This window comes from Ixodes scapularis, unplaced genomic scaffold (assembly GCF_016920785.2).
Source record: "Ixodes scapularis isolate PalLabHiFi unplaced genomic scaffold, ASM1692078v2 PGA_scaffold0__279_contigs__length_252992795, whole genome shotgun sequence".
NCBI classification, from domain to species: Eukaryota; Metazoa; Arthropoda; class Arachnida; order Ixodida; family Ixodidae; genus Ixodes; species Ixodes scapularis.
The window spans coordinates 8,232,926-8,260,910 of record NW_024609835.1 but is presented as its reverse complement, the minus strand read 5'-3'; the positions used below and the strand labels follow the sequence as shown (position 1 = coordinate 8,260,910).

At 48.4% G+C, this 27,985-nt stretch overlaps 1 protein-coding gene across 4 annotated transcripts in view; it reads right to left on the bottom strand.

Moving 5' to 3' along the window:
- Positions 1–8,129: 8,129 nt before the first annotated feature.
- LOC8052957 (sorting nexin-3) overlaps positions 8,130–27,985 on the bottom strand; it is an 84,992-nt gene continuing 65,136 nt past the window's right edge. For 2 of the 4 annotated variants that reach the window (XM_029973729.4, XM_029973728.4), the window contains exons 4-6: positions 25,686–25,784; positions 22,231–22,404; positions 8,130–9,600 (exon numbers count right to left, since the gene is read on the bottom strand). In XM_029973729.4, coding sequence (XP_029829589.3) covers positions 9,291–9,600; positions 22,231–22,404; positions 25,686–25,784 — 583 coding nt within the window. In that variant the 3' untranslated portion in view covers positions 8,130–9,290. Of the gene's footprint in view, positions 9,601–9,622; positions 13,666–22,230; positions 22,405–25,685; positions 25,785–27,985 lie in introns of those variants that run through there. The other 2 variants (XM_040213538.3, XM_029973730.3) reach the window with 2 other exon arrangements.

The following is a 27,985-nucleotide window of genomic DNA, read 5'->3' as shown; positions in this document are numbered from 1 at the left end:
AAAATCATTTCCTCGCTAAGCTCACGATTATGGCAAAATAGTTGCCGGAAACCGCAGACGACACTCGTCGCTAGTTCTGGCAAAACGGCCTATACAATCTTTTTTTCGCATTTCCCCGCTCGCTGTCAAGAACAAGGGGGTTCGCTTCAACCAGCAAAACATGGCCGCCGACGCCTGTTTACTGAGCAGTCAGGCCTGTCGCCATCTCACTCGCTGGCGTCACGGGCGATAATATCAGGCACAAAGGGGCACACCAACCGGCAGCATTATCCCCAAATACTCGAGCCTCGCGTAAATACATAGAGTGTAAACGCTGTCGCCATGTTATCGTAGTAAGATCGCCCTACCCCCCCTCCCCCAACGGGGGACTGCAGTACGCGACGGCGTACTAACACAACGGCGACGATATCGACATCGCGGGCTCCGAATTTTCCCATAGTTCTACTCCACGGGCATTTCTCGAAACGCTTGATATTGTGTACGCCCGCCTGGAAGGATTTCAGGCGCGTAGTTAAGATAAGGCGGTTCTTCGCGGCAAAAGAAAGCAATTTCACAAAAGCTTAAAAGCGGCGGCGACGCGTGTGCGGTGAACGCTTGTAGTTTTGGTGTATACAGGGTGTGTGTGTTCTCGTTGTTGACACCAGCCGGCGATAAGGCACTGCAGGCGGTAGCTCAGTACAGCAAGGGCTAATCCGAGTGACCATCAACGTAACCCCACCGCCAACCCCTCGCGAACCGGTCGCCGACATGGCTCAGGCTGTGTCATGAACCACGTGGTAGAAGCTCGGGTGCTTTCATATCAGCGCGTGGAGGGACGACAGTGCGATTCCGGAAAGTCTTTTTCGAAGGCCGCTGACCACAATTTTTTGTCTGGAGACTTTCCCTCTTTCTTCCTTTGACGTGGATCAAGCTTTGCCGACAGCCTCAGTTGTGACCTCTCTTTTCAAATGTACGTTTGCAGTGAGTGAGCTCCTCAGCCTCGGACTTGTCACTTGTGCACCCAGTAGTTCTTTCACTTGGCAACTATATGCCATCAGTTGGGGTTTAATTTCTATTATTTACGTATACATTATGAAGACGTCCTGGAGCTCCGAACGAGTGTTTTGTGCAGATTACTTTTGCAAACACAAAAAGACTATACCAAAGCAGCGGAATTTTCGAAGTGTTGGCGAATTGGACCTAAACTCGTTGAAGCAAATTCTTCCGCCTGACTGTTCCACCAAAGTGAGTGCGACGGACTACCTGTGCTACCATTGCTTCATGCACATCACTAAGGAGATCTCGATCCGAAGCTCAGAGCAGTGCCCTGACATATTTGTGCCAGCTGAAGAAGCAATTGAAGATCTAAATCGCAGCATACTACCTACAGATGTGTCGCCGCTGAGACAACCAAGCGTCGTAAGAAGTCGGGACAGGCCTGCCTATGTCAAGAGAAAGCAGACAGAACTGGAGCAGGTTGCTGTCAAGAATATACGCTCAAGGCTACGTATTGCGTACGACAGGGACGCACCATCGGGGTCGTCCGAACCAACATGCTCCACATGCACTGAGTGGGTGGACAACTTTCGGCAGGCCTTTGAAACCGCCACCTCCCTCCGGGAACGTTGTCAACTGCTTACACACCTGCCGTCAACACTGACGAAGAATGAGGTTCAAAAGATGATTCCACAGGTTTCAATGTACCTCATCAGTAAATCCCGAAAACTCAAGGAAAAGCATGGCGTGTGGTATGAGCCGGATCCTTACACGAGGTGCAAGGTGAGCCCTGAGAACCTGTCTGCTTCCCTAGAGCACTTCACGAAAGACGAGCTACAATGTTCGCGCCAAAGTCCCAACCAGAAGGACGTCATCTCTGTCATGCTCAACGGAGAGAAAACGTTCGTGCCAAAGCGCTTCATGACACGCTCAATACGAGAGGCCTTCCGTATATACAAAGACAAGCATCCCGATTCCGGCGTTGGGCTAACGAAATTTTATTCGTTATTCGTTGCGCCCTAGATGGGTCCAATGTATTCCACACCAGGAAGTGTGCGTTTGTGTGCGCTGCGCCAATTATTATCTTTGTATTGCCGCTCTAGAGAACGTTACAGGCTCAACATTCAACACTGGTGAAATGAACTCGGCATTTCTGTGCGACTCAGCAACAGAACTGTGCCTTCAAGGAGACTGTGATCACTGCCCAAAAGGCCAGTTTCTTACACTCCAGGAACTTGATATCCCGGAGGATGAAGAGATTGTGCTTGCAACATGGGAGTCCGGCGACCTTGTGAAAAAAACTTTGGAACCTGAGACTTTCCTAAAAGTCATCCAAGTGACGGTTGGAAGTTGGGTACTTCACAACCATATCCGGCAAACGCAAGGTAAAGCGATCTACGATGAAAAACAGTGCATGCAACGCGGGAGCATTGTCTTCCATTTTGACTTTGCTGAAAACTGGACCATCGTGCTTCCTGACAAAGTGCAAGCATATCACTGGAAAAAAAAAAAAAAAAAAGTTTCGATATTTACATGTGTAGTGACGACAAGAAAATCTACAAACAGCTTTGCCATCATCAGTGAGGACCTGTGTCACGACGCCGCTCACGCTTGCTTGGCTCTAGAAAAAGTGAAGGAGTGGGTTGAAGACAACGTTGCGGTATACTCGTACGTGACGTACGTAAGTGACGGCGCCGCCAGTCATTTCAAGAATCGCTACCAGCTTCACCAATTTGCAAAGGACGATTGCCCACAAGCCCAGTGGTTATTTTCTGCATCTGGACATGGGAAAAATGCATGTGACGGAGTTGGCGGACTCGTGAAGCACCAGGCCACGCTGAACAACCTGAGAGAACGTTCAGTAAGCGCAATTCAGACGGCCAGGACAATGGTGAGCGTTCTGTCAAAGAAACTGAAAGGCGTGCATCTTGTATATCTGGACGAAAATGAGGTTGTTCGGTATCGTGAACAAAAAAAAAGAAGAGTGGCTGACGGTGCGCGCCTTCCCTGGCATTCAGTCTTGGCACGCGTGGCGGCTCAGCAAGTCATCAACAGAAGGGACCTGTGACGTATATGTAGCACGGACAGTCGGATCTGCTTGGAAGCAACTTTATTAAATGGGTACAGCGAGGAAATCCTTAGCGTAAAGTGCCGAATTTGATTTACCAAGGACTGCTCATTTTGAATGCAGGGACATCTTATTTATCACATTTTTCTTCACGGGGTATTTAACCTACTGTTTTTGTTGGTGGTTACTAATAATTTTTATCTGATCACTATAAAAAAAATCCCAAAATGTTATCCTCGAGCAGGATAAAATATATCGGCTTGCCACGATTCATTCATACACCGAGAGCATCGAAGCTGCTCCAGTTAGGCACTATGGCATCCGTCACCTGAAATTGTTTGTAATCGTAAATACACAGCCAACCTAAATATCTTACTATTATATCTTTGTTTTTGTGTGTGGAAGTAAAGTTATTTATTTTACTCTAGATGTAAAATATACCGGAAGGTACAACTTCACACTGCATCATCTTTTCTCAAATCATTAGTCTCTAATATGATACCACTTTGTACGCTTATGTAAAATGCTGTATATAGTTTCTCCTCCCTTTTACTGTGTGAACGATCGCTCTTTTTATCAATGACCTCATCTGAATAAATGTATATAAAAGATTTGTGCAAGTTTCATGAAACTGGAACTCAGAGTCACTTTTTGTATAGGACACTGCTAAGTGTAGGCTTTGAAAAAGGACCCTACTTTGGGGAGTTGTTTCTTCTTTCACAGTGCAATGATGCAACATGTTTTTAATAGAAATGAATGCCGAAATAGAGTATAACAGAGTACCCAAATTTAAAAAAAATCGAAGGTGGTGTTTTTTTTTATTCGCATTGGAATTTTTCTTTGTTTGATTTTTTTCCCATGTTTGCCTAAATATATTGTAACTATTGTGTCACTCAGATACCTTATTTATTTTTTCAATAATAGCCATATATTAGTAAAATAATGTCTGCAAGTTATGTAATAATGATTAAATTATTTCATGAGATACAGATTTCCAAAGTTTGCCATTTGTTGTTCGAGCAGGCATGTTTGGCAATTTTTAGAAAACTAAATAAATTTTTAATAAATATTATTACTTTATATTACAAGCAAGTTGTACCCATAGTTTGTTTGTAAAAGGTTTTAAAATTCTCTTAATTTTATTGTTTTAATTATTCACTTTCAAACTTGCCCCCTCCATCAGTGCGCGTTATTGCAACTGTCCACCTCTCCCTGCCTTACGATTTTTCTTGTCTCCAAATTTTTTTTCTGGTCAAGACTAAGTGTGGATTCGTTTATACCAGACACTAGACAATGTCATATAAAAACATCAGTTGATTTAAAAATGTCGACCAGCCACCCTTTGGTCGATCTTATCTGAAATCACCCTTATATACCTTTCTCGCCCATCGTGTATCCTCAGTTGTGTCGTCTCTGTTCAAATTTTAACTTACTGGTCGCCTCTCCATCCCCGGGAGATGCCCAGCCCATGTCTCCCTGCATTCCTTCATTTGATGTATTCCCCATGCGACCCCAGTGCCGGTCTGCACATGCTCCCCTGCCGGCCGGGTCTCTAAACTCGACTGGACCTCAGATTTTATGCAAAATGCCGCATAACCAAAAGACAACAGCGGCACCATGACTCCTTTCTATATTCCCCTAACTTAATATCTATTGTAGTTCCATAGTGCCCTATGCTTTATAGTTGCTGCATTGCTTTTTCCTCTTTAGAATATTTTCTTCCTGTTCTTCTAAGCCAATTGTTTTGCCTCATTCGGCCATACTCCTGGGTATTTATACTTCTCTACGTGTTCTATTGTCTTGAAATTTCAGCGGGTCCCCATTCTCATCGTTACCAACCATTATTCCCGACTTGTCGGTACTGAGTTTCAGGCAAAGAGAGTTGGCTCTCTGTTAACAGTAAATGCCGTCTGTGTAGAACATTCCTGGTATAACTTGGTTTATTTTTCCCCCTTTCTTCATCTATGACGTATCAAAACCTAAAATGCATTTTTCTAATTTTTTTCCCCATTCTACTCAGGTATATCATAAAAAGTAGAGGTGACAGGGGACAACCCTGCCTGAGTCTTTTTACTTCTGCCGGTTATGTTATTTCTGCTTCGCATGTTATAACAACCTTATTATTCGTGTACACCTGTTGTAAAAGCCTAATCAAGTGTGCATCTAAACCCTACTCTCAGCTATACCCAGAGATTTTCCTAACTCACATTGTCGTACGTCCCTTTAATGTCTAAAAATGCTTTCTATAACGTTTTTTTTTTTCTCAACCGTGCCACCTCTGTACATGGAGTGATGATGAATAAGTTATAATCTAACCTTCTATCTCTTCGGAACCCGTTCTGCAGGTCACCTAAAATGTTTTTGGCATATTCTTTCGTTCTTCTTTTTACTACCTGCATTGCTAGTCTGTAGAGGACCGAACTTACTCTCATTGGGCGGTATAATGTTATGCTATCCTTATTTCCCTTGCCCTTTATATACCAATCTCATTCTGCCTTGTCTCCAATCATTGGGTACATCTCCCGCCATTGTTATTTGATAAATTGCCTATCTTCTTTAATTTACTCCTTGTTTCCAGTGTCTTGACTATACCCGTTTTCACCTCAAGAAAACAGTAAGTTTTGCGCATTGTTCATACGCCGCGCGAAATAGTTCTCGCCAGATTTGGTTGTCGGAGGCACAGGCGATGCTTTTGGCGTTTGAAACGTGTAATCCTAGACAAGATAACGTGTATACACTCTAAAATGCTAATAAATATATCTTAAATCTCCACCTAAAGGTGAAATTTAGTAATCATCCGCGAGAAGCGGGACTTTTTTTCCTATGGTTTTTGAGGTGAAAAGAGGTATAGTCTCATTCACATGCCATCTGGGCCTGTTGCCGTTCCAGCAGGCACTTTACTTCCTGCCTCGTCCCATTTCCCCGTGGTCATCTCAGCTGTCTCGCTAGTGTTCTCGTCTTGTGCAGTGTTGCCGTTTGTGTTCTGTCCAAACTGGTTCCTTTCAAGTTCTGCGAATGTTGCCTCCATCGTTCGTCTAATAAAATCTCTTGCCTTCCTCGCCCTCTACACTTATCCCCTCTCGTGCGGTCAATGAACACAGGACCCCTTCTGTTTTTCTTCCCTGTGCATTAATGCGCTCCCAAAACCTTTTTGCTGCAATCCTATCATTTTGATTTACTTCCATCATCCACTGCACTCCAACCCTACCAATATTGGCCTGGATTAAAGCAGATATGAGTGACCGAGCCTTGTGCATTCCAGAATGACATGCTGTGGCGTATCGAATCCCTACCCGGATATAACGCACGTTGCAGCATCCCGCTCTTGATATTTGACCTTGTACATTCTGGTTCTCAAAACCACTATCATAACCTCAAATACTAACGTACTTACTCTAGAATTTTCAAATGCTCCATCGCTTTTTATTATGTTTCCCTTGCTCTGTGCTTTTCCAAAGCTGGTTTCTTCTGCGCTCTTGTCTTCATAATTTTTTCTACCTTTCTTTTACAATATTTTCCACTGTTCCTGCGTGTACATCTTCCCGTGCTACACCAGTACCTTGATTTGAGTTGTCGGGTTCGTTCCTTCCAGCTTGTGTCTAAGCTGTTTATATGTGTATATGTAATCAAGTATTCCGCCTGTCCATCTTTTTTCAGCTATTTCCCTCAAAAATTTAAATTCTAGTTTGATATTTTCCTTTCTTGCCTCAAACGAAAAACCCAGAGCCCCCCTCACACCTTGAATAAGGGTTTTCTCATGACCATCTAGAGCCAACTTGTCTACACCACGCTAATTGACCTCTAGCCTTGCTTGACTGTGCTTCCGGCGTTAGGCGCAAGCGTAAAGTAGGCCAGGTTGGGTCGCGCCGTCGGGTTCGTGTTCAAGAAGGTTGACTGCCGGAGGCCCGCCTTCTTCAAACAATTTGTTTGTTTCCTTCTTTAACAGGTCAGATGTTCGCAAACATCATGTACGTCTACGGCGAGACGTCATGGTATTGTGTGGCAGAGGACTGGTGCGGCAACGTAGTGGAGTGCACAGGCTCATCAGTTGGCAAAGGAGGAGGAACTGTCGAAGCTGCCTCGCTCGTTCGTTGCATCCCACTTCGAAAAGGGGCGTGAACTTTTATTACGAAAGGAGCGCAAAGACGCTGAAGTACGTGGACCCACCAACAGCAGCGTTCAACTGAATCACTTGACTGTGAACTTGCTGCAATCGATCGGACGCAGGTGTCGTTGACTTAGTGTTGACGTGGTAGGGTACACATAACCGCAGATACCACAGCGCGGTGGTGGCGGTGGAAGGACGGTGGGATGGCGCGATCGTGCAGTTGTTGTCCTGTCCTCGGGTACCTGGACTGTGACGCGTCGACTCCACCAAGTGACAAAGCACACAACTTCGGCACCCTTGGTCCTGCCGAGACTGATGATGTCGCGGGCGTGAAGGGTATTCCAAGACTCATCGCGTTCTTTGATAACCGATTTTCAAGCGATCATCAATATCCGGCATTTAGAACGAAAAAAACAACAAGCGTTCGATTATTATTTTCGCGCATTATTGATATTTTTCGACCTATTTCTGAATGTTTCGAGTATATTTTAAAGTTTCAGTTCAGTATTCTTTAAATGTATTTCCCGCCACAACAAATAGGAAAAAAAAAAAAAGATAGGTAACGTTTTTCAACCCTCATGTCCGGGCAGTGGAAGCAGGAGCGCGGGATCTTTTCAGAGGACCCCGGGGGGCCATAGGTCGGAGCCTGGGTGAACGTTGCGGAGGCCCGAGGGCACATGGGCGATTTGCAAAGCGAGGCCAGAGGACAGGGCGCACGTCTGGTGGAGGAGCGGCCCAGTTCTCCCAGGGAAGGTGGGGAGGAAGAACGGTGTCGGAGGAGAAAGTGGAGAGAGTGCTGGGAGCGCGGACATGACCAGCATGTGTACAGCAGTCTGGCACGAACTTTGCCCCACGAAAATCTGATAAACCAAGTTAGACAGACAGCTAATGACAAGATGGGAAAGGGGGGGGGGGGGGTTTGTTAGATTCATGCATCAACATTTGTTTGACCAGCATTACGCAGACATAGGCAGTACGTAAGTACGTAGTAGGATACATTTATTTGGAGCTCATACAAACACGTCACTCTTCAATAAATATTGAGCAATTTGGAATATCCAACCGGACATACATTTTGACGCGCAGAGGTCCATTACTGAACGCTATGTGTGTCAAGCTACGCTACACTATTCCACATCGTAGAAAACGTCACGTGCGTTAAATTATTTATGTTCAAACCCGTTCAGCTTAAACTATTTCATTTGATCTACACATTTAAAATTAGGGTGTCAAAAACATGCAGATATTCGCGACTTAAAAAAATAAAACCTAACGTCATGGACAACATTCGTCACACGGCCTTTTTAACAGTCCATTTCGTGTGGCTTTGTCAACAATCTGAGATTAAAATCTCTCTATGGTCATAAAAGACAAATGACAGCGAGGCTGCTGTTCAACAAAAACACAATATAAATATCTTCACGAGAAACCAGTCGGCATGGTACACAGTAAAACACAGCTTTCAATTTGCACGCTTCACGTTTTCACACACGATGGTTACAGTTCTGATATATTATCCATATACAAACAGTCATCACATGAACACATAAAAAAAGTATCTCCACGGTTGACCATCAATTTTCGCTTGCTGTCATTTGAAGCTACATACAGTGTTTCGCTTCTTGTCGTCCTTTGTACTCACAGGCTAACCTTGTTATCACGAACCATTACACCATGCAGGATGACGTTATTCGTTCGAAATGAAACTACGACGAACTTGAATAAAAGATCGGTCCAAGGGACTAGTCCTCGAAAGACCGGCATTCACATTGTGGGTCCAGTCTATATTGCATCCCAAGTGTCATGTAATTTAAGGGACCGCTTAGCAGATAATCAATTCGACAAAACCAGACTTCCAGGAGGCGAACGTCGAACAAATTCGTGAAAACAAATGACAAAAGCAGCCTGTGAGGTATACGCTAGTCGCAGTTTAGCGGTACCATTTTTTTTTTTTTTTTTTTTTGCTTTCCCTCGGCAGTTTTTTGTTCGAAAAGTACGCAGGTGCGATGGAAGTGTCCTGTCGTTAGTCGCATTGCGTGTCCTCAATAACTAGTCCCAAAAAGCGCATCTCTCTTTCCGTCAAGAGAGTTTGCGAGTCACAGCCTAGATGCTTGTCCCTGCCACCGGCGAACAGGCGCGCTATAAGATTTGCACGGAGCTGGAGAAGGACACCTTCTTTCGGGCCAGGGTCTCGAGGCTGCAGTCGCTGGCGCTGGTCTTGAGGGTCGCCATGAGGGACACGGACCGGGCGAGGGGGCACGACGAGGCCCTGCCCTCGGGGCTGGGCACGTGCAGCGTGGGCGTGCACACGCTGATGCTCGACCCGATGCGCAGGTGGCAGTGGGACTCGCCACCGAAGCACTTGAACGAGTGCAGCACGGCCCCGCAGTCCGATCGCAGGATGCCCTTCGGGGTGCGACCGTAGTCGGCGGACTCGTACGCGCTGTCGCTGCGAAGGTGCATTTCACCGTTAGAACGTCCGTGGACCACCGCTCAGACATCCTTGAAAGGACACGCTGCAGATATGACATCTAAGGGCACACCACAAGCATGTCCCAAGCTTGTTTGTTTTATGCATGCTTCGGACATGTCTGCAGAAAGTTTTTTGTACGATCAATGGGACCGTCAGACAATTGGAAGACAGTGTCTGCAGACTGCCTTTTGTATGATGTGCTTTCGAGGCCCTTTCTGCACTATGATAGCGAAGCCCGGTAACGATAACGCGGGTAACGTTATCGAAAACTGCGCGGAATTGCCTGACAAGGTGAGAGCGGCAGGGAGGAGTTTCATTTGCCCACCGCAAGCTTCCTATCTTTTACGAGGCTTCGGCGTCTTCTTTGCAACTCGAGCACGCGCGCTTGCAGCCAAAGCACGACGGCAGGAACCGAGCGCGTGCTGGAGGCCGGGCGTTCGAACGACACACCCTCCCGTTCTCATTCTGCCACTGACTATAGTTGTTCAAAGAGCGGCACATTTTGCGGGACAGGGCGGTAGTCGAAGCCAATGGGAGGTACTTGAAAAGGGCCCCCGCGGTGAGCGCTGGAGCAGGAGCCAACGTTCCGCTCAGAATTCGAGCCGTGTGGGCCGCCCCCTGAGGCTCCCTGTGGCTTAATTTCCAAGGGCAGGTTGATGAGACGCTAACCGACGCACTTTCCGGAATAATAAAGTGGAAAAATGTTTCAACATGTATGCAAAATAAGGAATATTTAATGCTCTATGCTGTTTTGCCCTTTTCACGGCCAGATTTTTAGCGCCAAAAGCATGACACGAAAATCATACTGCAAAGCAGTCGCTGAAATAAGTATTGACTGTAGAAGTGCAAGCCAGCTAAATGCAACCCGAAGTCAGCCACGTCAAGTTCTTCATTTATTGAATACCTGAGGGCGTAGGTTATAAAGGGGCCATTGGCTGTGCCGGATACTCCTGTGCACTTGAGAATATGGTTCACTCACTATGTATACCCAGCCGATACTGAAACCAAGCACCGCGCAAAAACACCGTGCAACACAATCCTAAGTTTCAAATTACACTATTTATATTAATCAATACCACCAGATTTCCTTCATAGCCCCGGTACCACGAAAGTTAACTCTCAAAAAGACTCGTCTGCCAGCGACACCGATCATAGAATGCACGCGCAATAGTACTTGCTCGGCGTCAGGTATTGTTATCGCATAAGAACTATCTACTAACTCGGGAAAAACAGGACGATGCGCAGGAAAATATGCGTGCCGTTTTCAGGCAAAAGGCGCGTTTCCACAGAAAGCATGTGCCCCCAACTACTGCCTCGCGGCCCGTTACGTAAAGCGTCGTTCACACACTTGCACCCGAGTATAGGACCGAGATAGACAAGACTTGTTTTTAAAGCCTCTTACGACGGCGTAGGGCCCGCTCCGCAGCACCGCATCTGGTCGTACGCCGTCGCAAGAAGATCAAAAACCGGTCTTGTCTCTTTCGGTCCTACTCGGTTGCAAGTGTGTAAACGGGGCTTTAGGGTTCAATCTTAGGGTAAGTTGGTAGTACGCTTGGAACTAAAAGCAGCCCTAAAGAATAACGGAAAAGAAAACCAAGAGAGGGCACCGACATACAACCGAGGGGAACAAAAACCAAGATGCAGATACACCTGGTCACTCCTCAACTTGTACCTTGACAGATGCCCCATAAGCAGGACCAAGGACTTTTAGCCAACACAGCCTACCGAACACCAGGCCCGTAAACCACTACACACAAACAAAAATACAAACAAAAACATTGGTGCGTTTTGACTGTTGAAGCACCGATTAGGCGCACGTGGTGCATCATCCTACGACAGGCTCTGCTGTCGTCGCACTGGTGCGACGAATACAGGAGCTTTAATGTGACGTCGATTAAAGTGTGACATTTCACACTGCCTGAGGAGCAGTACAAGGACTTTATGTTACCAAGGTGGCCCCGCTTTGGAGCGAGGTATAAGGCCCCTTGAGCGTGTTCGTTGTTTAACTTACAAGTAGCATCAAGTACGCCAGTGCACGAGGACGTGCATCGATTGTGCCGTTCTTGGAAGCAACTGATAGTGCTGCACTGAAATAAGCGGCCCTTGGAAACGAATGGCAGAGCACCACTCGCTCGTGGCACGCGTCTCGCGAGCTTGCACAACAATGGTTGTCTGAACTTGCAAGAAAGCCAAATTTTATTGAGGGTCTGTAGACGCTTAGCAGCAGCTATGCATAAGAGCTGCTACAACCGACCTCCAGTTTTGTATCCCCTCATTTTATTTACTTCACTTCATCATTACCAAAGCAAACCATGTTATTGCCATTTTTGATTCTACTGTGTCCTACCAAGAATCGGCTTTTGTAGAGGCTCGTCAACGACTGTTTCAGTGGCTCCGTATCTCGGTGAGACAAGAGAAAGACAGCAATGGCGGCTGTAATCTGGCGCGTGCGCAAAGCGTCTGTACCAGAGTTAGATCATAAAAGTTGGCGCACCCAAAGTCACTGGACGGGAAAGTAGTGCCATTGACTTTCCTGCCTGCTAGCAGGACAAACAGATACGAACGACCGAAACCTCGCAAATCGATTGGCTGATTGGTCTTTGTTGCCATGGTAATCGCCATTTCGGTCCATACAAATCTTCGAAGCTTCAAAAGGGTTGATCTGGACCAGCCGCGCCAAGGTCGCCATGGACCTCCATCGTACTAAAGATGCGAAGAAAAGCAGTCATGCTTATCTCCACACATCTCTTAAAATGTCATTGTACAGAGCGCGACACTGTCAGCGTGAACAAGCGATCGCCGGTTTTTCAGTTTTTCTCTTTGAAACCAAGGGATGTCATCCAAGTTATGGAAAGAGCTAATTTAGTTCGAAAAAGTAAGCGATAAAATTTCGTGCTCGCTAATACTATTTAGAAGTAAAATGCGAAAATGCGCCGATGTCGTGTTCGCGCTAACTCTGTCGCGATGTGTATTTCTTGCGTATGTCAAGACCGGGAAATTATTTTTCAATGCCGCCAGGCAACGATGCCGCTTGTGGTGGCGGTGCGAAGGTGTGTGCTTGTTTTGTCGGTGTGTGAATAACAAAATCTCGGTATACAAGAAATGCCTTTCTAAAACAACCTGTCACCACGAATTTGAATCGGCTCGCGAAAGAATGAAAAGCTCAAGGAGAAATCGCTTACTATTGCATGGATCACAACCACATGAAGAAATTGGCGCTATTTTCCAGGATCCAGTGGCTTTAGTAGCACCTAGAGCACACTCAGTGACTCTACACCCGGCGTCAATTATTTTGTGCTACATTGTAAAGGCTAGCGTAGCTTCTGCAGTGCTCTAACACGTTCAATTGCTACTTGCACCGGGACGTGCGAATGCAAAAGGTAGTCGCGTGCACGTGCTATCGCAGCAGCGCGGGGCTTCAGCACCATGAAAGCTACGCTTAGGCTTTCGCAACGCAGCACGAAATAGTTGTGCACCAAATAATGGCGCGCGAAATCCACGGCATCTATCTAGCGGTCGGGACAAAAAGCCGTGTCTGCAGGTTCGCACGCCAGCCTTCTCGAGCGAGTCATATGCACAGCGCCTGGCGTTCTAATGACAAAGCCGTGAAAGTAGGTTCGAAAATACGCGATGAAAATCAAAATCTTCAATAGGCGCACCTCTAACTATCGTTAGTACAGCTCTATTTGCAGAGTAGCTACACTAGGTGAAGCTATATTTCAGTCTTGGTGCACAACGCTACCAAAGCTACTGGCGCGAACCAGTAGGTTGTGTGACGTCCCATGCCGGTTCTTCCCAGTCTACACCCGATTGCTGCTTTGGAACTCCTGACACAGGCTGCCGGCCTTCTGTGGGAAAGTGGTCGTTGCATCGCCAGGCGGTTCCTGTCCAGCTACAGAGCGCGGACCCAGACTGGCTCTTCGATAGACTGCACAGGATCGGTCGTGCGGGCGCTGCTGCGGTGTGGCCGGTTGAGAGCAGTCCACGCGAGGGTCGTCGCCAGGAGTTCCCTCTGCTGCGTGTCAGTTGGCCTCGCGTGGACTGCACATAATCGCACGTACGTGTGTGAGAAACCAGAAACTCACGTTGTGACCTACTTGAACCTTTAAAGCGACTTTAAGCCTTTCATATCTGTTGCTCCCGAACGCGTAATCGGAAAAACTAAACTGCGACTGGGTGACAAATCTCGTGTGGGATTTGTTTTTGGTCTGCGGGCGAGGGCGCAAGGGACGCTGCGCGACTCTCGATGTAAAGTCCTGCTCTCGCTTTGGCGAGCGAACGCGCATGTTGCCTAATAACTTGGGCTAGTGTGATACCATTTTGAACAATAAATAGAGCAAAGGACAGGCAAGGACAACAACACAAACACGGGACTAGCGCAAGTCCCGTGAAGATGAGCTGCATGCAAAGGGAGTGATCATGTGTGCGACGAAGCTCCGTCCCCGCTGTGGCTCCTCAGTCGGGAGCCGACAACATCTCGGCTTTGGGTTCCTCGTTCGTTGTAACGCGTCTGGTAGTCGACAAGGACCCGGTACCCTCAGAGCTATTTCTTCTTTCTCGAAGGCTTAGCCTCGAGAACCGGTAATTTTTGAAAACCTTAGAAAGGATAAAGCCTTAGGACAGGCCTCATGCGGCTTTCCAAAGGAAAAAGTGCGGCAAGCGGCACTCTAAACAAACCTACCCCTAACCCTCCCCCCCTTTCCCTCTCCCTATAAAAAGAAAACGCATATCGAAAAAAGGACAGCTTGTATTTCTTAGCTTTTTGACATTATACATACATCGGCCAAGGTCCTTGTTTTACGAACGGGGGCTTACAACAAAGAAACATTCGGAACAATCGTTTTATGACTGGAATTTGCCGTGACCACCAGCCGAGAAGAGAAAAGTTTTAAAAAGTGGCAAGCCCTATTTTTATTGCGGTATGAATGGTTCCTCTTTATGGCACTTCAAAGTGGTACGGAAACGAAATAACGTGAGCGCAAGCTCTCTGCCCCTCGCTTCAAAGTCGGCCAGCAAGAAGCGCAATGCGTATTGCGCTCGTGACGTCAATAGTTTTTGCACGGTTAAGGGTACTGTAGTTGCTAGCCTTGCCGCTTGGTGGCGTCAACGCGTGACAATCTCGCCTACTAGTAATATCCGAGGACTGTACGCCTATGGCCTTTACACTAGCCTATAGACATTAAAAAACAGCGTGTGGCCGGTGCCGTTTTTAGTGTTCGTGCGTATGGTGCGTGCTATATGCTCGCTTTCCGATGTGACTAACACACACGTGCTGGGCTGTGAAGGTCGCACGCTGGACTGTGATTTTGTAAACAATGAAAGGTCTATAGGGGGTATTCACGGGAGGCACGATGCTCGAGAACTACTTGTTCTGGAATTTCACAACCAGCGAACAACGCGCGTGCACAGCTTTCATCAGTGTCAAGGTGCGCGAGCCCACGGGTGCCCATAGCACGAGGATACACGTTCAACGTTCATTCCACACAATCAGAACCGTTGTTCTAGTAAGACGATAAATGGAAGCTAGTTCTGAGCATGGACTGTGAACAGCGTGCAACAATATGGCGTCCCGTGAATACCCCCTCCCCCTATGCATTGCTTGACCGTAATATCATTTGCGGCCAGTGCGGGTATTTTATGCGCCACGAGTGTTCGTTTCACCGTGTTAGTTCCACACCGCAGAGGTAATGGTTCGAGGGAGAAATATCCGCCAGTACCCAGCAATGGCGTATGGTTGGGGTGACACAGAGCCGTATATGTAGAGAGTTCGGCCATTCGTTCGTGTTCGTGTTCGTTCGTGTTCGTGTTCGTTCGTGTTCGTGTTCGTTTTTACCGTGTTAGTTCCACACCGCAGAGGTAATGGTTCGAGGGAGAAATATCCGCCAGTACCCAGCAATGGCGTATGGTTGGGGTGACACAGAGCCGTATATGTAGAGAGTTCGGCCATTCGTTCGTGTTCGTGTTCGTTTCACCGTGTTAGTTCCACACCGCAGAGGTAATGGTTCGAGGGAGAAATATCCGCCAGTACCCAGCAATGGCGTATGGTTGGGGTGACACAGAGCCGTATATGTAGAGAGTTCGGCCATTCGTTTGTGTTCGTGTTCGTTTCACCGTGTTAGTTCCACACCGCAGAGGTAATGGTTCGAGGGAGAAATATCCGCCAGTACCCAGCAATGGCGTATGGTTGGGGTGACACAGAGCCGTATATGTAGAGAGTTCGGCCATTCGTTCGTGTTCGTGTTCGTTCGTGTTCGTGTTCGTTCGTGTTCGTGTTCGTTTTTACCGTGTTAGTTCCACACCGCAGAGGTAATGGTTCGAGGGAGAAATATCCGCCAGTACCCAGCAATGGCGTATGGTTGGGGTGACACAGAGCCGTATATGTAGAGAGTTCGGCCATTCGTTCGTGTTCGTGTTCGTTTCACCGTGTTAGTTCCACACCGCAGAGGTAATGGTTCGAGGGAGAAATATCCGCCAGTACCCAGCAATGGCGTATGGTTGGGGTGACACAGAGCCGTATATGTAGAGAGTTCGGCCATTCGTTTGTGTTCGTGTTCGTTTCACCGTGTTAGTTCCACACCGCAGAGGTAATGGTTCGAGGGAGAAATATCCGCCAGTACCCAGCAATGGCGTATGGTTGGGGTGACACAGAGCCGTATATGTAGAGAGTTCGGCCATTCGTTCGTGTTCGTGTTCGTTCGTGTTCGTGTTCGTTCGTGTTCGTGTTCGTTTTTACCGTGTTAGTTCCACACCGCAGAGGTAATGGTTCGAGGGAGAAATATCCGCCAGTACCCAGCAATGGCGTATGGTTGGGGTGACACAGAGCCGTATATGTAGAGAGTTCGGCCATTCGTTCGTGTTCGTGTTCGTTTCACCGGGTTAGTTCCACACCGCAGAGGTAATGGTTCGAGGGAGAAATATCCGCCAGTACCCAGCAATGGCGTATGGTTGGGGTGACACAGAGCCGTATATGTAGAGAGTTCGGCCATTCGTTCGTGTTCGTGTTCGTTTCACCGGGTTAGTTCCACACCGCAGAGGTAATGGTTCGAGGGAGAAATATCCGCCAGTACCCAGCAATGGCGTATGGTTGGGGTGACACAGAGCCGTATATGTAGAGAGTTCGGCCATTCGTTCGTGTTCGTGTTCGTTTCACCGGGTTAGTTCCACACCGCAGAGGTAATGGTTCGAGGGAGAAATATCCGCCAGTACCCAGCAATGGCGTATGGTTGGGGTGACACAGAGCCGTATATGTAGAGAGTTCGGCCATTCGTTCGTGTTCGTGTTCGTTTCACCGGGTTAGTTCCACACCGCAGAGGTAATGGTTCGAGGGAGAAATATCCGCCAGTACCCAGCAATGGCGTATGGTTGGGGTGACACAGAGCCGTATATGTAGAGAGTTCGGCCATTCGTTCGTGTTCGTGTTCGTTTCACCGGGTTAGTTCCACACCGCAGAGGTAATGGTTCGAGGGAGAAATATCCGCCAGTACCCAGCAATGGCGTATGGTTGGGGTGACACAGAGCCGTATATGTAGAGAGTTCGGCCATTCGTTCGTGTTCGTGTTCGTTTCACCGGGTTAGTTCCACACCGCAGAGGTAATGGTTCGAGGGAGAAATATCCGCCAGTACCCAGCAATGGCGTATGGTTGGGGTGACACAGAGCCGTATATGTAGAGAGTTCGGCCATTCGTTCGTGTTCGTGTTCGTTTCACCGGGTTAGTTCCACACCGCAGAGGTAATGGTTCGAGGGAGAAATATCCGCCAGTACCCAGCAATGGCGTATAGTTGGGGTGACACAGAGCCGTATATGTAGAGAGTTCGGCCATTCGTTCGTGTTCGTGTTCGTTTCACCGTGTTAGTTCCACACCGCAGAGGTAATGGTTCGAGGGAGAAATATCCGCCAGTACCCAGCAATGGCGTATGGTTGGGGTGACACAGAGCCGTATATGTAGAGAGTTCGGCCATTCGTTTGTGTTCGTGTTCGTTTCACCGTGTTAGTTCCACACCGCAGAGGTAATGGTTCGAGGGAGAAATATCCGCCAGTACCCAGCAATGGCGTATGGTTGGGGTGACACAGAGCCGTATATGTAGAGAGTTCGGCCATTCGTTCGTGTTCGTGTTCGTTCGTGTTCGTGTTCGTTTCACCGTGTTAGTTCCACACCGCAGAGGTAATGGTTCGAGGGAGAAATATCCGCCAGTACCCAGCAATGGCGTATGGTTGGGGTGACACAAAGCCGTATATGTAGAGAGTTCGGCCATTCGTTGGGAAGTGTAGGAGACAAATAAGGAGGCGCCATTGGCCGAAAGCGGGCTGGGCGTGGTCCAGGGCGTCTTCAGAAATTCGAATGTGGCCAACCAGAAGCCGGAAATAATACCCTGGCGGTGGACGCGAGAAACAAACCTGATAAGTGCATTGGAGTAACCCTCGGTGACTGAGAATATGGTGCACGTGATGTTTCAATCACGGTCATCCAAAATCATGGCGGAATCATGGTGCGGCTAGCGGAATGATCCACATAATCCGCACTCCAAGCGTTGAGGGCCGGGATTCTGCCTTCCGAGCGGTCACACTCTGTGCGAGCAAAACAGAGTTGAGCGGCGCATTCGTTTCTTACATCTTTCTACGTGATCATGATCAAAACATCACGTGCACCCTATTTTCAACCATGAAGGGTTACTACATTTAACTTTTACTTGTTTATTAAAACGACCAAATATGTTTCTCGCCACCGACGCTAGGGGATTCTTTTAGGCTTCTGGTTGACCAAGAGTGCATGTCAAGCCCACTTTCTGCGTCTGGTGCACGTCCTGGCTCTGCCCGCGCCTCTCATTGACCAAATTTTCTGCACACACGGCTCTGGGGTGACAGAGGTTCCCACATCCACATATCAAGCTCCTATCTAACGGCTGCAAAGGACGGCGACCTCGACGGTGTGGAACGCACGTTGCAAAAGTACTGTGCAGCTGCGACTGCAGCCAATGCCAGAACCACGAGAGTTCGAGGTCACTGCTTTGAAGCGTTGTTCCGCAAGACGATCGAGCGCTCGAGCTAGAAATGCATGTCTCAGAGCCAGGAGCGCGGGCTAGCTTGTACTTGCAGCTTTAGCTACAGTCTCAGCTTATGAGCGTTCTCCGCCAAATTACGTTCAGGACTAAGTAACTCCACGAGAGCCATCCTGCCGCGAACTGGCGCTGCTTATTAGAAACACATGACCTGATGCAGGCACGTAGTCAGGATTTTGTTTAGGGGGGGGAGGGGGGGGGGGCGCCCATAAAAAATGCTGTATGAGGGGGAGGGGAGAGAGGAGGTCCCGGCAAAATGGAAGATTTCGGGGGGGGGGGGGAGGGGGGGGGCGCCCCCCCCCTCATTTCCCCTCCGAAATCTTCTTCACAAGCTGCCACCAGCATACCTCGGCAAACCTCACTCATGAGGGCCCTCACTCACCCTCACTCACCCTCATCTTCACAGGTAAGGTGAGGGTGAGTGAGTTTCTGAACCAGGAAACTTCATGAGTGTGAGGGTGAGTGAGGGCCGTGAGGGCGGTGAGGGCCGTGAGGGCCGTGAGGGCGGTGAGGGCCGTGAGGGCCGTGAGGGCGGTGAGGGCGGTGAGGGCCGTGAGGGCCGTGAGGGCCGTGAGGGCGGTGAGGGCGGTGAGGGCGGTGAGGGCGGTGAGGGCGGTGAGGGCGGTGAGGGCCGTGAGGGCCGTGAGGGCGGTGAGGGCCATGAGTGCGTGAGGGGCGTGAGGGCGGTGAGTGGCGTGAGGGCCATGAGTGTGTGGGTGGTGTGAGGGCGGTGAGTGCGTGAGGGGTGTGAGGGCCATGAGTGCGTGAGGGCAGTGAGTGGCATGAGAGGCGTGAGGGCCGTGAGGGCCGTGAGGGCGGTGAGTGCATGAGGTGGGGTGTGACGCCCATGAGTGCGTGAGGGCGGCGAGTACGTGAGGCCACCTTCAGATCGAGCATCTTTCTCAGCAATTTTGATGTTAATGGCGGGTTGTTCTCTAGCTTTCCCTAGGTCGACACGAATCGCTGAGATCGGGTCCGGCTCGAAATAAGCAAGCAACTCGGAGCAATTCGAGTACGTTTAAAGCGGCTGCATCCAATCAGGAACGCAAAATTTTCACGTGATAACTCGTGCCGGTGATGATGACACCGAAAGACTTGGTTCTGGTTTGAAATCGATCGTCTTTTGGAAATGAACTGTTTCAAAAAGGTGCATTAGTATTCATAACAAGATTTAAATGCATAAAAACACGTTTATAACGCGTAATTGTGTCTAAATAGTGCAAGAAAAATAAAAATTTATGATGACGATGGCAAATTGCAGCAATTGGTTGCTGCGTGTGATCGCGGGCGGCCCGTGTTGCTGGTGTTGCGACGTAAAGTTTCTGGGCGAAATTGCCCCATCTGAAGCTGGCCTGAGTGGCGTGAGGGCCATCAGTGCGTGAGGGGTGTGAGGGCGGTGAGGGCGTAAGGGCGGTGATTGGCGTGAGGGCGGCGAGTGGCGTGAGGGCCGTGAGGGCCGTGAGTGCGGTGAGGGCCGTGAGGGCGGTGAGGGCCGTGAGGGCGGTGAGGGCCGTGAGGGCGGTGAGGGCGGTGAGGGTGGTGAGTGGCGTGAGGGCTATGAGTGCGTGAGGACCGTGAGGGCGGTGAGGGCCGTGAGGGCCGTGAGGGCGGTGAGGGCCGTGAGGGCGGTGAGTGGCGTGAGTGGCGTGAGGGCCATGGGTGAGTGAGGGGCGTGAGGGCCGTGAGGGCGGTGAGCGCGTGAGGGCCGTGAGGTTCAGTGAGGGTGAGTGAAGGGCTGAAGGTGAGTGTGACTGTGAGGGTGAGGGTGAGTGAGGGGCTGAAGGTGAGTGTAGCTGTGAGGGTGAGGGTGAGTGAGGGGTTTTGGTGAGTGTGGCTGTGAGGATGAGGGTGAGTGAGGGCGACCTAAAATGCCGACCTCTGGCCACCAGACGCAATTTTGAAATCTGTTCCTTCGTTTTAAAATTAGTCTCCTTGAATTCTCTGCCTGCAGCCCAGAAACACTAGTTTAGGCCAGCGTTTCTGGGCGGTCGGCACAACAAGGACCACATCTAAACAAAGGAATAAAAGTGCAAACACTTCGCTTCCGTACCCATTTAAATATTTTCGTCAGGCCACCGCTGCCTTATACAGAGAGGATCGAGGAGTCGTGCCCGTGCAGTCCCAGGCACGAAAGCGCGTGCTTGAGTGCCGAGGAGAGCGGTGCACGACCCTGAAGCTATTTTTTTTCTTCTTAATATGCTGCCGATTTGTGCAAGGGGGTGAGGACGTGATGCCTAGTTGGCAGACATGGGCGCCTTTTGCCCCATTCTTCTAACGTTTGTCCGACTAAAACATTGATTTTTTATTTTAACTTTTTCCTTTGCGCGAGGAGGAGACGCCGATCTTGCTCGCACGGATTGGAGGGAGGCAGAGGGCAGAGACAAAGACAGCGGGCATTTGTATCTATAGCCTTGCAGTTAGAGCTAGGCGCTCTGACGTCGCCACATCCTACGCGCGTGAAAGCGCCTAGCTTCGGTTCGAAGGATAGCAGGTGGAGTCTTTGTTTCACCGTTCATCGAGACACAACAGTGACTCGCACGCGACGTCTTGACGTGACCGTCGGTTCGTGAGGAAAATAGGGCTGTAGGAAATTTCTGTGAAGTAGGGTCAATATCCCGTCCCCTTCCCTCTCTCCCCCCTCCCCAATCTAAAAAAAAAAGAATTGCATAACGACTTTGCTGTGATTTACAACTTAGTCAATATCTGCTAAGTCGTTTCATGGCTTGTATATACGTATAGAGGCGGTACGCTTTTCCGACCGAAAACAGAATTTCACAGATATCACGGACACGTCGCAGAAACCCGAGACGAAAATCGGAGAAAAACGGAGCACGCGAAAATCCTATGTATGACATTGTTAAAAGCACATCTACGAGTTCGGTATAGCAAATACCATAATTAAAAAAAAAAAAAAAATCATAAAATAAAAAAAAACGGTGCGAAACTATTTTTGTATGCTCGAATTTCAATCGGACCGCCGGAATAACTTCGGCATGATTTCAGCAGAACACAAAGTATCAGCTGAGAAAACCGAGCCAAGGTTCTCGCATTTGAAAGTGAACTACGCATTGCCGAATGCCCGAACTCGTCCAGAAATATGTAGCGCCTGTGCCCCAAATGACAGCCTTTGCGGTTATTGGAGTTTGAAGCGAAAAACTGAGAAGTCGTCGACACGCAGGAGTACACGGAGTGCCTCTGTTTTCCGTGGCATCTCAGACAGAGCCACCGCCCATAGCAAACGGACGTAATGAACGCCGTGCATTCGGAATTGATACCGCTTGTCATAGGTAGCGGCGCCATCTGGGATATCCGGCGCCAAACAGACTCTCTCCGTCATGGTCCTTACTGCATCTTCTTATAGGCCATGATCAGTTTTTCATTTCCAACGCTCTACTGCGGTAGCTTTAAGTTTTGAAACTTTGTCGTCTCAATTAACCAACCGCCGGCGCTACATTCCTTCCGAGCTTCCTGCAATGCGTAGCTTGTCTCTGAGGGACAAAAACACGGCTCGCTTTCTCTCCGTGTCGCGTCGCAGGGCGCTGCACGTACCCAATCTCGTCGAAGACGTCGTCACGCAGGGCAAGCACGATGGGGGGCCTGGCCTCGGGACTGTTCCCGGCGTCCGTACCTCTGACCACGTCCTCGATCTCGGCCATCGTCAGGTTCGTCTGAATGAACAGGTGCAGGCTCTTGTTGGACAGGTACAGCGGCTCGCTCAGCACCCTGCGCTCGACGGCACGCGCGGCCGCGCCATCAGGAACACGCAAGGTCACGGAACACGATTTATTCGGTGCTCGAGGGAACGTGGAGAAATTTTAGGCCTCCAGCGAGAGTGCACCCGCGTTATCTCAATGAATTTTTAATGACCAAGTCTTCTTAAAGGAAGTATTCACTGGCGGCCATAGCTGTGTCCACGACTGCTGAGCGCGTGCTGATGGCGAGCTTCCACAGTTCTTTTGTAACGTGTATTCCGCACCCGCAAGATTGCCGGTCTTAGCAGCTTATTAATGTGGGCTGGTTCAGAGCCTGCGCTCTAGACGTCACCCACAAATATGGCGCCCAGTGAATACTCCTTATAGCCCAGCCAGACGCGAACGTTTAAGGCCCGACCACAGGGGGCGTAGTTTCATGCGCTTCGCCCGCGCCAGCGCCGGCGCGCGTCGCTCAAGGTCAACAAGAATGAAACGCGCGGGCTGACGCCGATGGTTGGTTGGACGAAATTTGTTTAGATGGGGATTGAACTCGCCGAGACAGATATCGGCGTGGAGTGACGCACGCCGATAGGAAGTGGCGCTGACGCGGGCGAAGCGCTTGAAAAACGTGTCATGTGGTTGAGCCTTAAAGGCCCTCTGAAGAAACTTCTCAAATTAATTTTGGTTTGAGATAAATTATTTCTGATTGCGATTAAACTAATTTCATATAATTTAGTGGGCTAAAAGAAAGAAGAGAGAGAGGCAAAAGTCGGTCTATTAACTCCTCTTCTTCGGAAACTCTCGTCCCTTTTACTGTGATCAACCGTGATACATCCGCGGTACCCAAAGCACACATCGGTGGCCGGGTAGGCTAGCGCGCACTAGCTCGGACAACGTGGAGCGAAAGCTCGCGCTGCACAACCCAGGGATCCTGAGTTTAATCCCCACCCCTGCCTGTTTCAATCTGGATGAGCATCGTACCGGCGTGCGGTCGTGTAGTATCACTGCTGCGTGATGCACGCGTTAAAAACACCAGGTTAGCGGTTGTACTGCACTGGCTTAATTTCTCATCTACAGCTGGAAGACTCGTCGCCCGTTGAGGCAGAAAAAGTTCTAGGCCTTATAAACATACACACAATACAACATTCCCAGTGATAAATATATCGTCAATGGCGAGTTTTACAATAGGGGGCCCCACAGCTTTGGGTGCCCCAAACAGCTTGGGGCATCGCTATGGGCGTGCGCAGGAGTTCTGCGCATGCGCACTGGGCCGCCTCAAGCTGTCTGGGGCACCCAAAGCTGTGGGGCCCTCTATTCTAAAACTCGCTAATGTAACGAAGATATATGGCGGGAATCTTGGCGCAAGTCCACGCAATGGTCTCATCAAACTTGCCCATAAAAATATTAGCGTAATTTGGGGACACGAACCATTTAACGGGTGAAACGTGCGCAACTCATGTAGTTGCAAAAACCCGAGTCAAAATATATAAAAAAAGAAAGCCATGGACCTTTTAACCCCACGCGCGTCGGACAGCGCGTGTGTTGCGATGTAAATCTTCGCCACCGCGAGGGACGCAGCAGTCCGCAGGCGAGTCGTTCTAATCTCAACTCTGTGCAGCCCTACGCTGCTGGCCGTCACACTTTTCCTTCTATCCACCATACTTTGACGGCGCTGTGGAAACTGCACCAAATTTTACTATTCACAGCACTCGGAGGGAGTTAATAGCACCAGGGCAACACAGCATTAAAATCATCTGGTGGGCTAGCTTGGCTATACATCTTGGTAAAATTAGCGCTAAGACAAGACGGGAAGAACGTAGAGATAGGAAAGAGCGCTACTTACAACCGGCGTTTAATACTAAGTGAGAGAAAGACAGAGAAGTACTGGCATTTAAAATAGAAAAAAAGAAATACACGAATAAAAACATGAGAAATTGTCAGTGATAGCGGGTCCGGAAGAGAAAGAGAAACAAGTAAAAGGAAGAGACGAGAAAAAAAAGAACGGGGGAAGAAAAGGGGTTAAGGTCGATGGTTGGCCGCGTTGTCCAAAACAACAGCGGTCTCCAGGGCACCAGGGAAACCTTTGTTTATGATTTGAATGGCGAGCACTTTTCCCGGAGACCATGTCAACAGTCCTTTGCATTTTGTCGCATCCAACTCGCCGCCGGATTTTGACGTCAGAGACACAGATCCAGATATATCTCCGTTCTTTCTCCGAAAGGGCGACTGACGGAGCACTTTTTTCACCATCATGTGCGCTTCGTAAATTGCCCTACTTCTTTTTTTCTCTGAAACGTTCCAACACTTTTGTGCTTATGAACAATGGGGTGCATTGACAGTCCCCAACGTGCACCGCTAGATGTCCCGCTGGTGAAGCCTTGAGCGCGAGGTCATGCTCTCTTCATCTGGCATTGATAAAGAGGCCCGACTGCCCCACATAGACTTTTCCGCATGAAAAGGGTATTCCGTAGACTACTCCACTGAAGTAGTCTACATACTTGTGTTGATGATTTACTCTTACGAAACACACATATATATACACCGCATATATGCGTGTTTCCTAAAAATAAACTTCAGTTGCAAGTAGCGCTCTTTGTTGATGATTTACCTTGCATCCAACATTTTCTTCAGTTTTTTTGTTTATTTTTGTGCAAAGTCTTTCGAGTTTGTCGGTGCCGAGACTGCTACCTGGACCTCGTACTTTGAGGCTACTCTTTTGAGATTATGTGACAAGCGATGTATGTAGGGCACGACGGCAAGACGCCATTGTGCCCATCCTGTGGGGCACAATGGCAAATTCTGTGGGGCACCACAGCATTTCGTGCCACAGTAGATTTCCGGTAAAGTGCATTTATAGCTATTGAACCACAATTTAGTTTACTTCAGAAAACCTATGATTGCAATCAGGGCCGAAAACAAGCGAATGTCAAAAAAATATATAAAGAAAACCGGAAGTGCGCAAGGGTCCGCCGATAGTGGGCGGTAGTGGGTTTAATGGAAAACAAACACCAGGAAGGGTTTTAGTACAGTAGGCCTCAACGCTTTGGGTGCCCCAAGGAGCTTGGGGCGTCGCAGTGCGCATGAGCAGAACCTCTGCGCTTGCGCAGTGCGATGCCCCAAGCTGGGGGCCCCAAAGCATTGGGGATCCCCCCATTCTAAAAACCGTATAATGCCGCAAAATAAGGTTGACGCGGATTAGGGCGATTTGTGGGCCCCCACAAGTGGGTCCAAGCAGGTGAAGGCGAGACGTCGAATAGCACGACACGAGCCGGCCGTCGCGCTCCGCGATTCGAGGTGGCAGGGAATAATTACCGTCTTAAGAAAGACTCCAGCCCCCTGCGCCTATTTTCGATGAATTCGCTGTCAAATCTCTTCAACAGCAACGTTCTGGAGGGCATGCGTGGTGGAACCCTAAAGGGAGACCAAACAGAACTCTCATTAATTGCGCCACAGGACATGATACGAGTCCCCCGAGAACGCGCACCAGCCGGATCCCGGCATTACGGGAACGAGCGCTTCGCTCCCCACATCGCGTAGGAGAAAAACTGAGCAGGCTGCCTCCTTCTCGAAGATGGGGAGGAGGCTGGCAACAAGCTGGCTCTTCTTTTGATAACATGCTCACAAAGACAACGAGGGCGAAATTGCTTTCGCGACGCCCTTCGCCTCAGTGTCCGCTGAGAAGTACTGTCGATATCTGATGTCTCAAATCGCCCTTCGATGCAGTACACGTTGAAACATAAAAAAAATAATTTTTTTTGGACGCCTAACGGAACAAGTGAAAGAAAAAAAAAATAAAATGAACACGTACGATAAGGAGCGACGCCGGCACATTTTTAATGAAACAAACGAAGGAGGCGTCTGTGTCATTCGTTGTCTGACGTACTTGGTCGTTCGTTTGTTTCATGAACTATGTTGTTGCATATCAACACAGCTAGACGTATGGGCTGGGCGGCGATGAAACATTTAACCCGATTAATCGCCACCATTTAATTGATTAATCGGTCTTGTTCATTTCCATGCCTAATATTAGAAAGAAATAGATATGTATGTATATCACCAATTAAAAAAAAGCTGTGAAAGTTACTGATGTTTGTGCGCGTGAGTAATACGGCAAGGTAGACATGGTATAGGAGGTTAGTTGTAATGATCAGTCCACTAAATAAGTAAAATTTGTTAACTATTAAATTAGTGAAAACAGACATGGTTCCAATTAGAAACTTGCTGAACGTCATTTAAACCCACTAAATCAGCAAATTTTAGAAAGACACCGCGTGAGAAGCGCAGAAGTGCGCTAAAGTTACCACTGGCGGACCAGCAGCAAGGCTACCGGTGAGATCGCCCATGCGGCATTTCCACCTCTTATCAAATCCCCCCCCCCCCCCCTCGGTTTTCTACTTGTTGCGCGAGTGTAATGCCTTTAGCGCACTACTACGCTTCCCACGAGCTCAAAGTATTTCTAAAAATGATTGACTTAGTGGTTTTGAATAACGCTCAGTTAAGTTTCTAATTGGAGCCATATGTCAGGGTTCAGTAATTAAGAAGTTAATTTACAAATTGTACTTAATTAGGCGACTGATCGTTATGATTAGCGTCATATACTATGCCCACCTGGCCGCAAAATCAAATGCACAAACCAAATATGTGTAGCTTTCACGGCTTTAAAAAAATATGTCACTCTTAGAAAACACACACACGAGTGCGTGTGTGCGTGCGTGTGTGCGCCTGTGCATCTCTGTGTGTGTAGAAGGCTAGCGGTTGCAATAAGGTGCCCGGGTAATTTCTTGCCTCTTATCAGAGCCCCAGCCTTTTGCCTGGTCCACGAGTGGTAACTTTAGCTCGCTACGTTTCCCACGTGCTCGAGGTCTTTCTGAAAATTACCGATTCAGTACTTTTCGATGATGCTCAGCAGTTTATAATCGAAACCATATGTAAATTTTCACTAATAAAACTTTTAGTCATGCTTAAACAATTAGTGAACTAATTAATAAGTTTATAATTATAAAGCAATTAAATGCAAAGGTGCAAGCGAGCTGGACAAGAATGACGACAATGATCCCTGGAGAAGGGGAACAAGAGGGACAAAGGACAAACATAGATCTCCAAAAACAGCTAGGTGACTGGTGAGCGACCGAAAAAAACCCGCCTGGTCCGGGTCGTCATTCGTCGTAATTAATAAGTATCGTGCGCATATTCTGAAGTCCGCCAGCACGAGTAATGCAGTTCCGGAAAAGTTATCTTTTTACCTGGAATACACGAATCTTAGGAATTTTGGTTAGTAAATACATGCAGTGATGTCTCGTTAATATGAACCCTGTTCCTCCAAAAAATCGTCCATAATATGAGTTGTCCATAATAACGAGACAAGAATGCTTGTGTTTTCCCAGTTTGTCCCCGAAAATGTCCATATAGCGAGGCATCCACACTAACAGGGTCCATATTAACGCGACATGACTGTATATATATAGGGAGTATTCCACGTAACTATAGCCAGGATTTAAAAAAAAAATTGGTGCATTTTTGAAAGACGAAACCAAACGAACAAGTCTTCACTGTTTGGAGCAAATCAGGCTATTTTTTTTTGTATTTTGCCCAATTAACTAATTAATTATGAT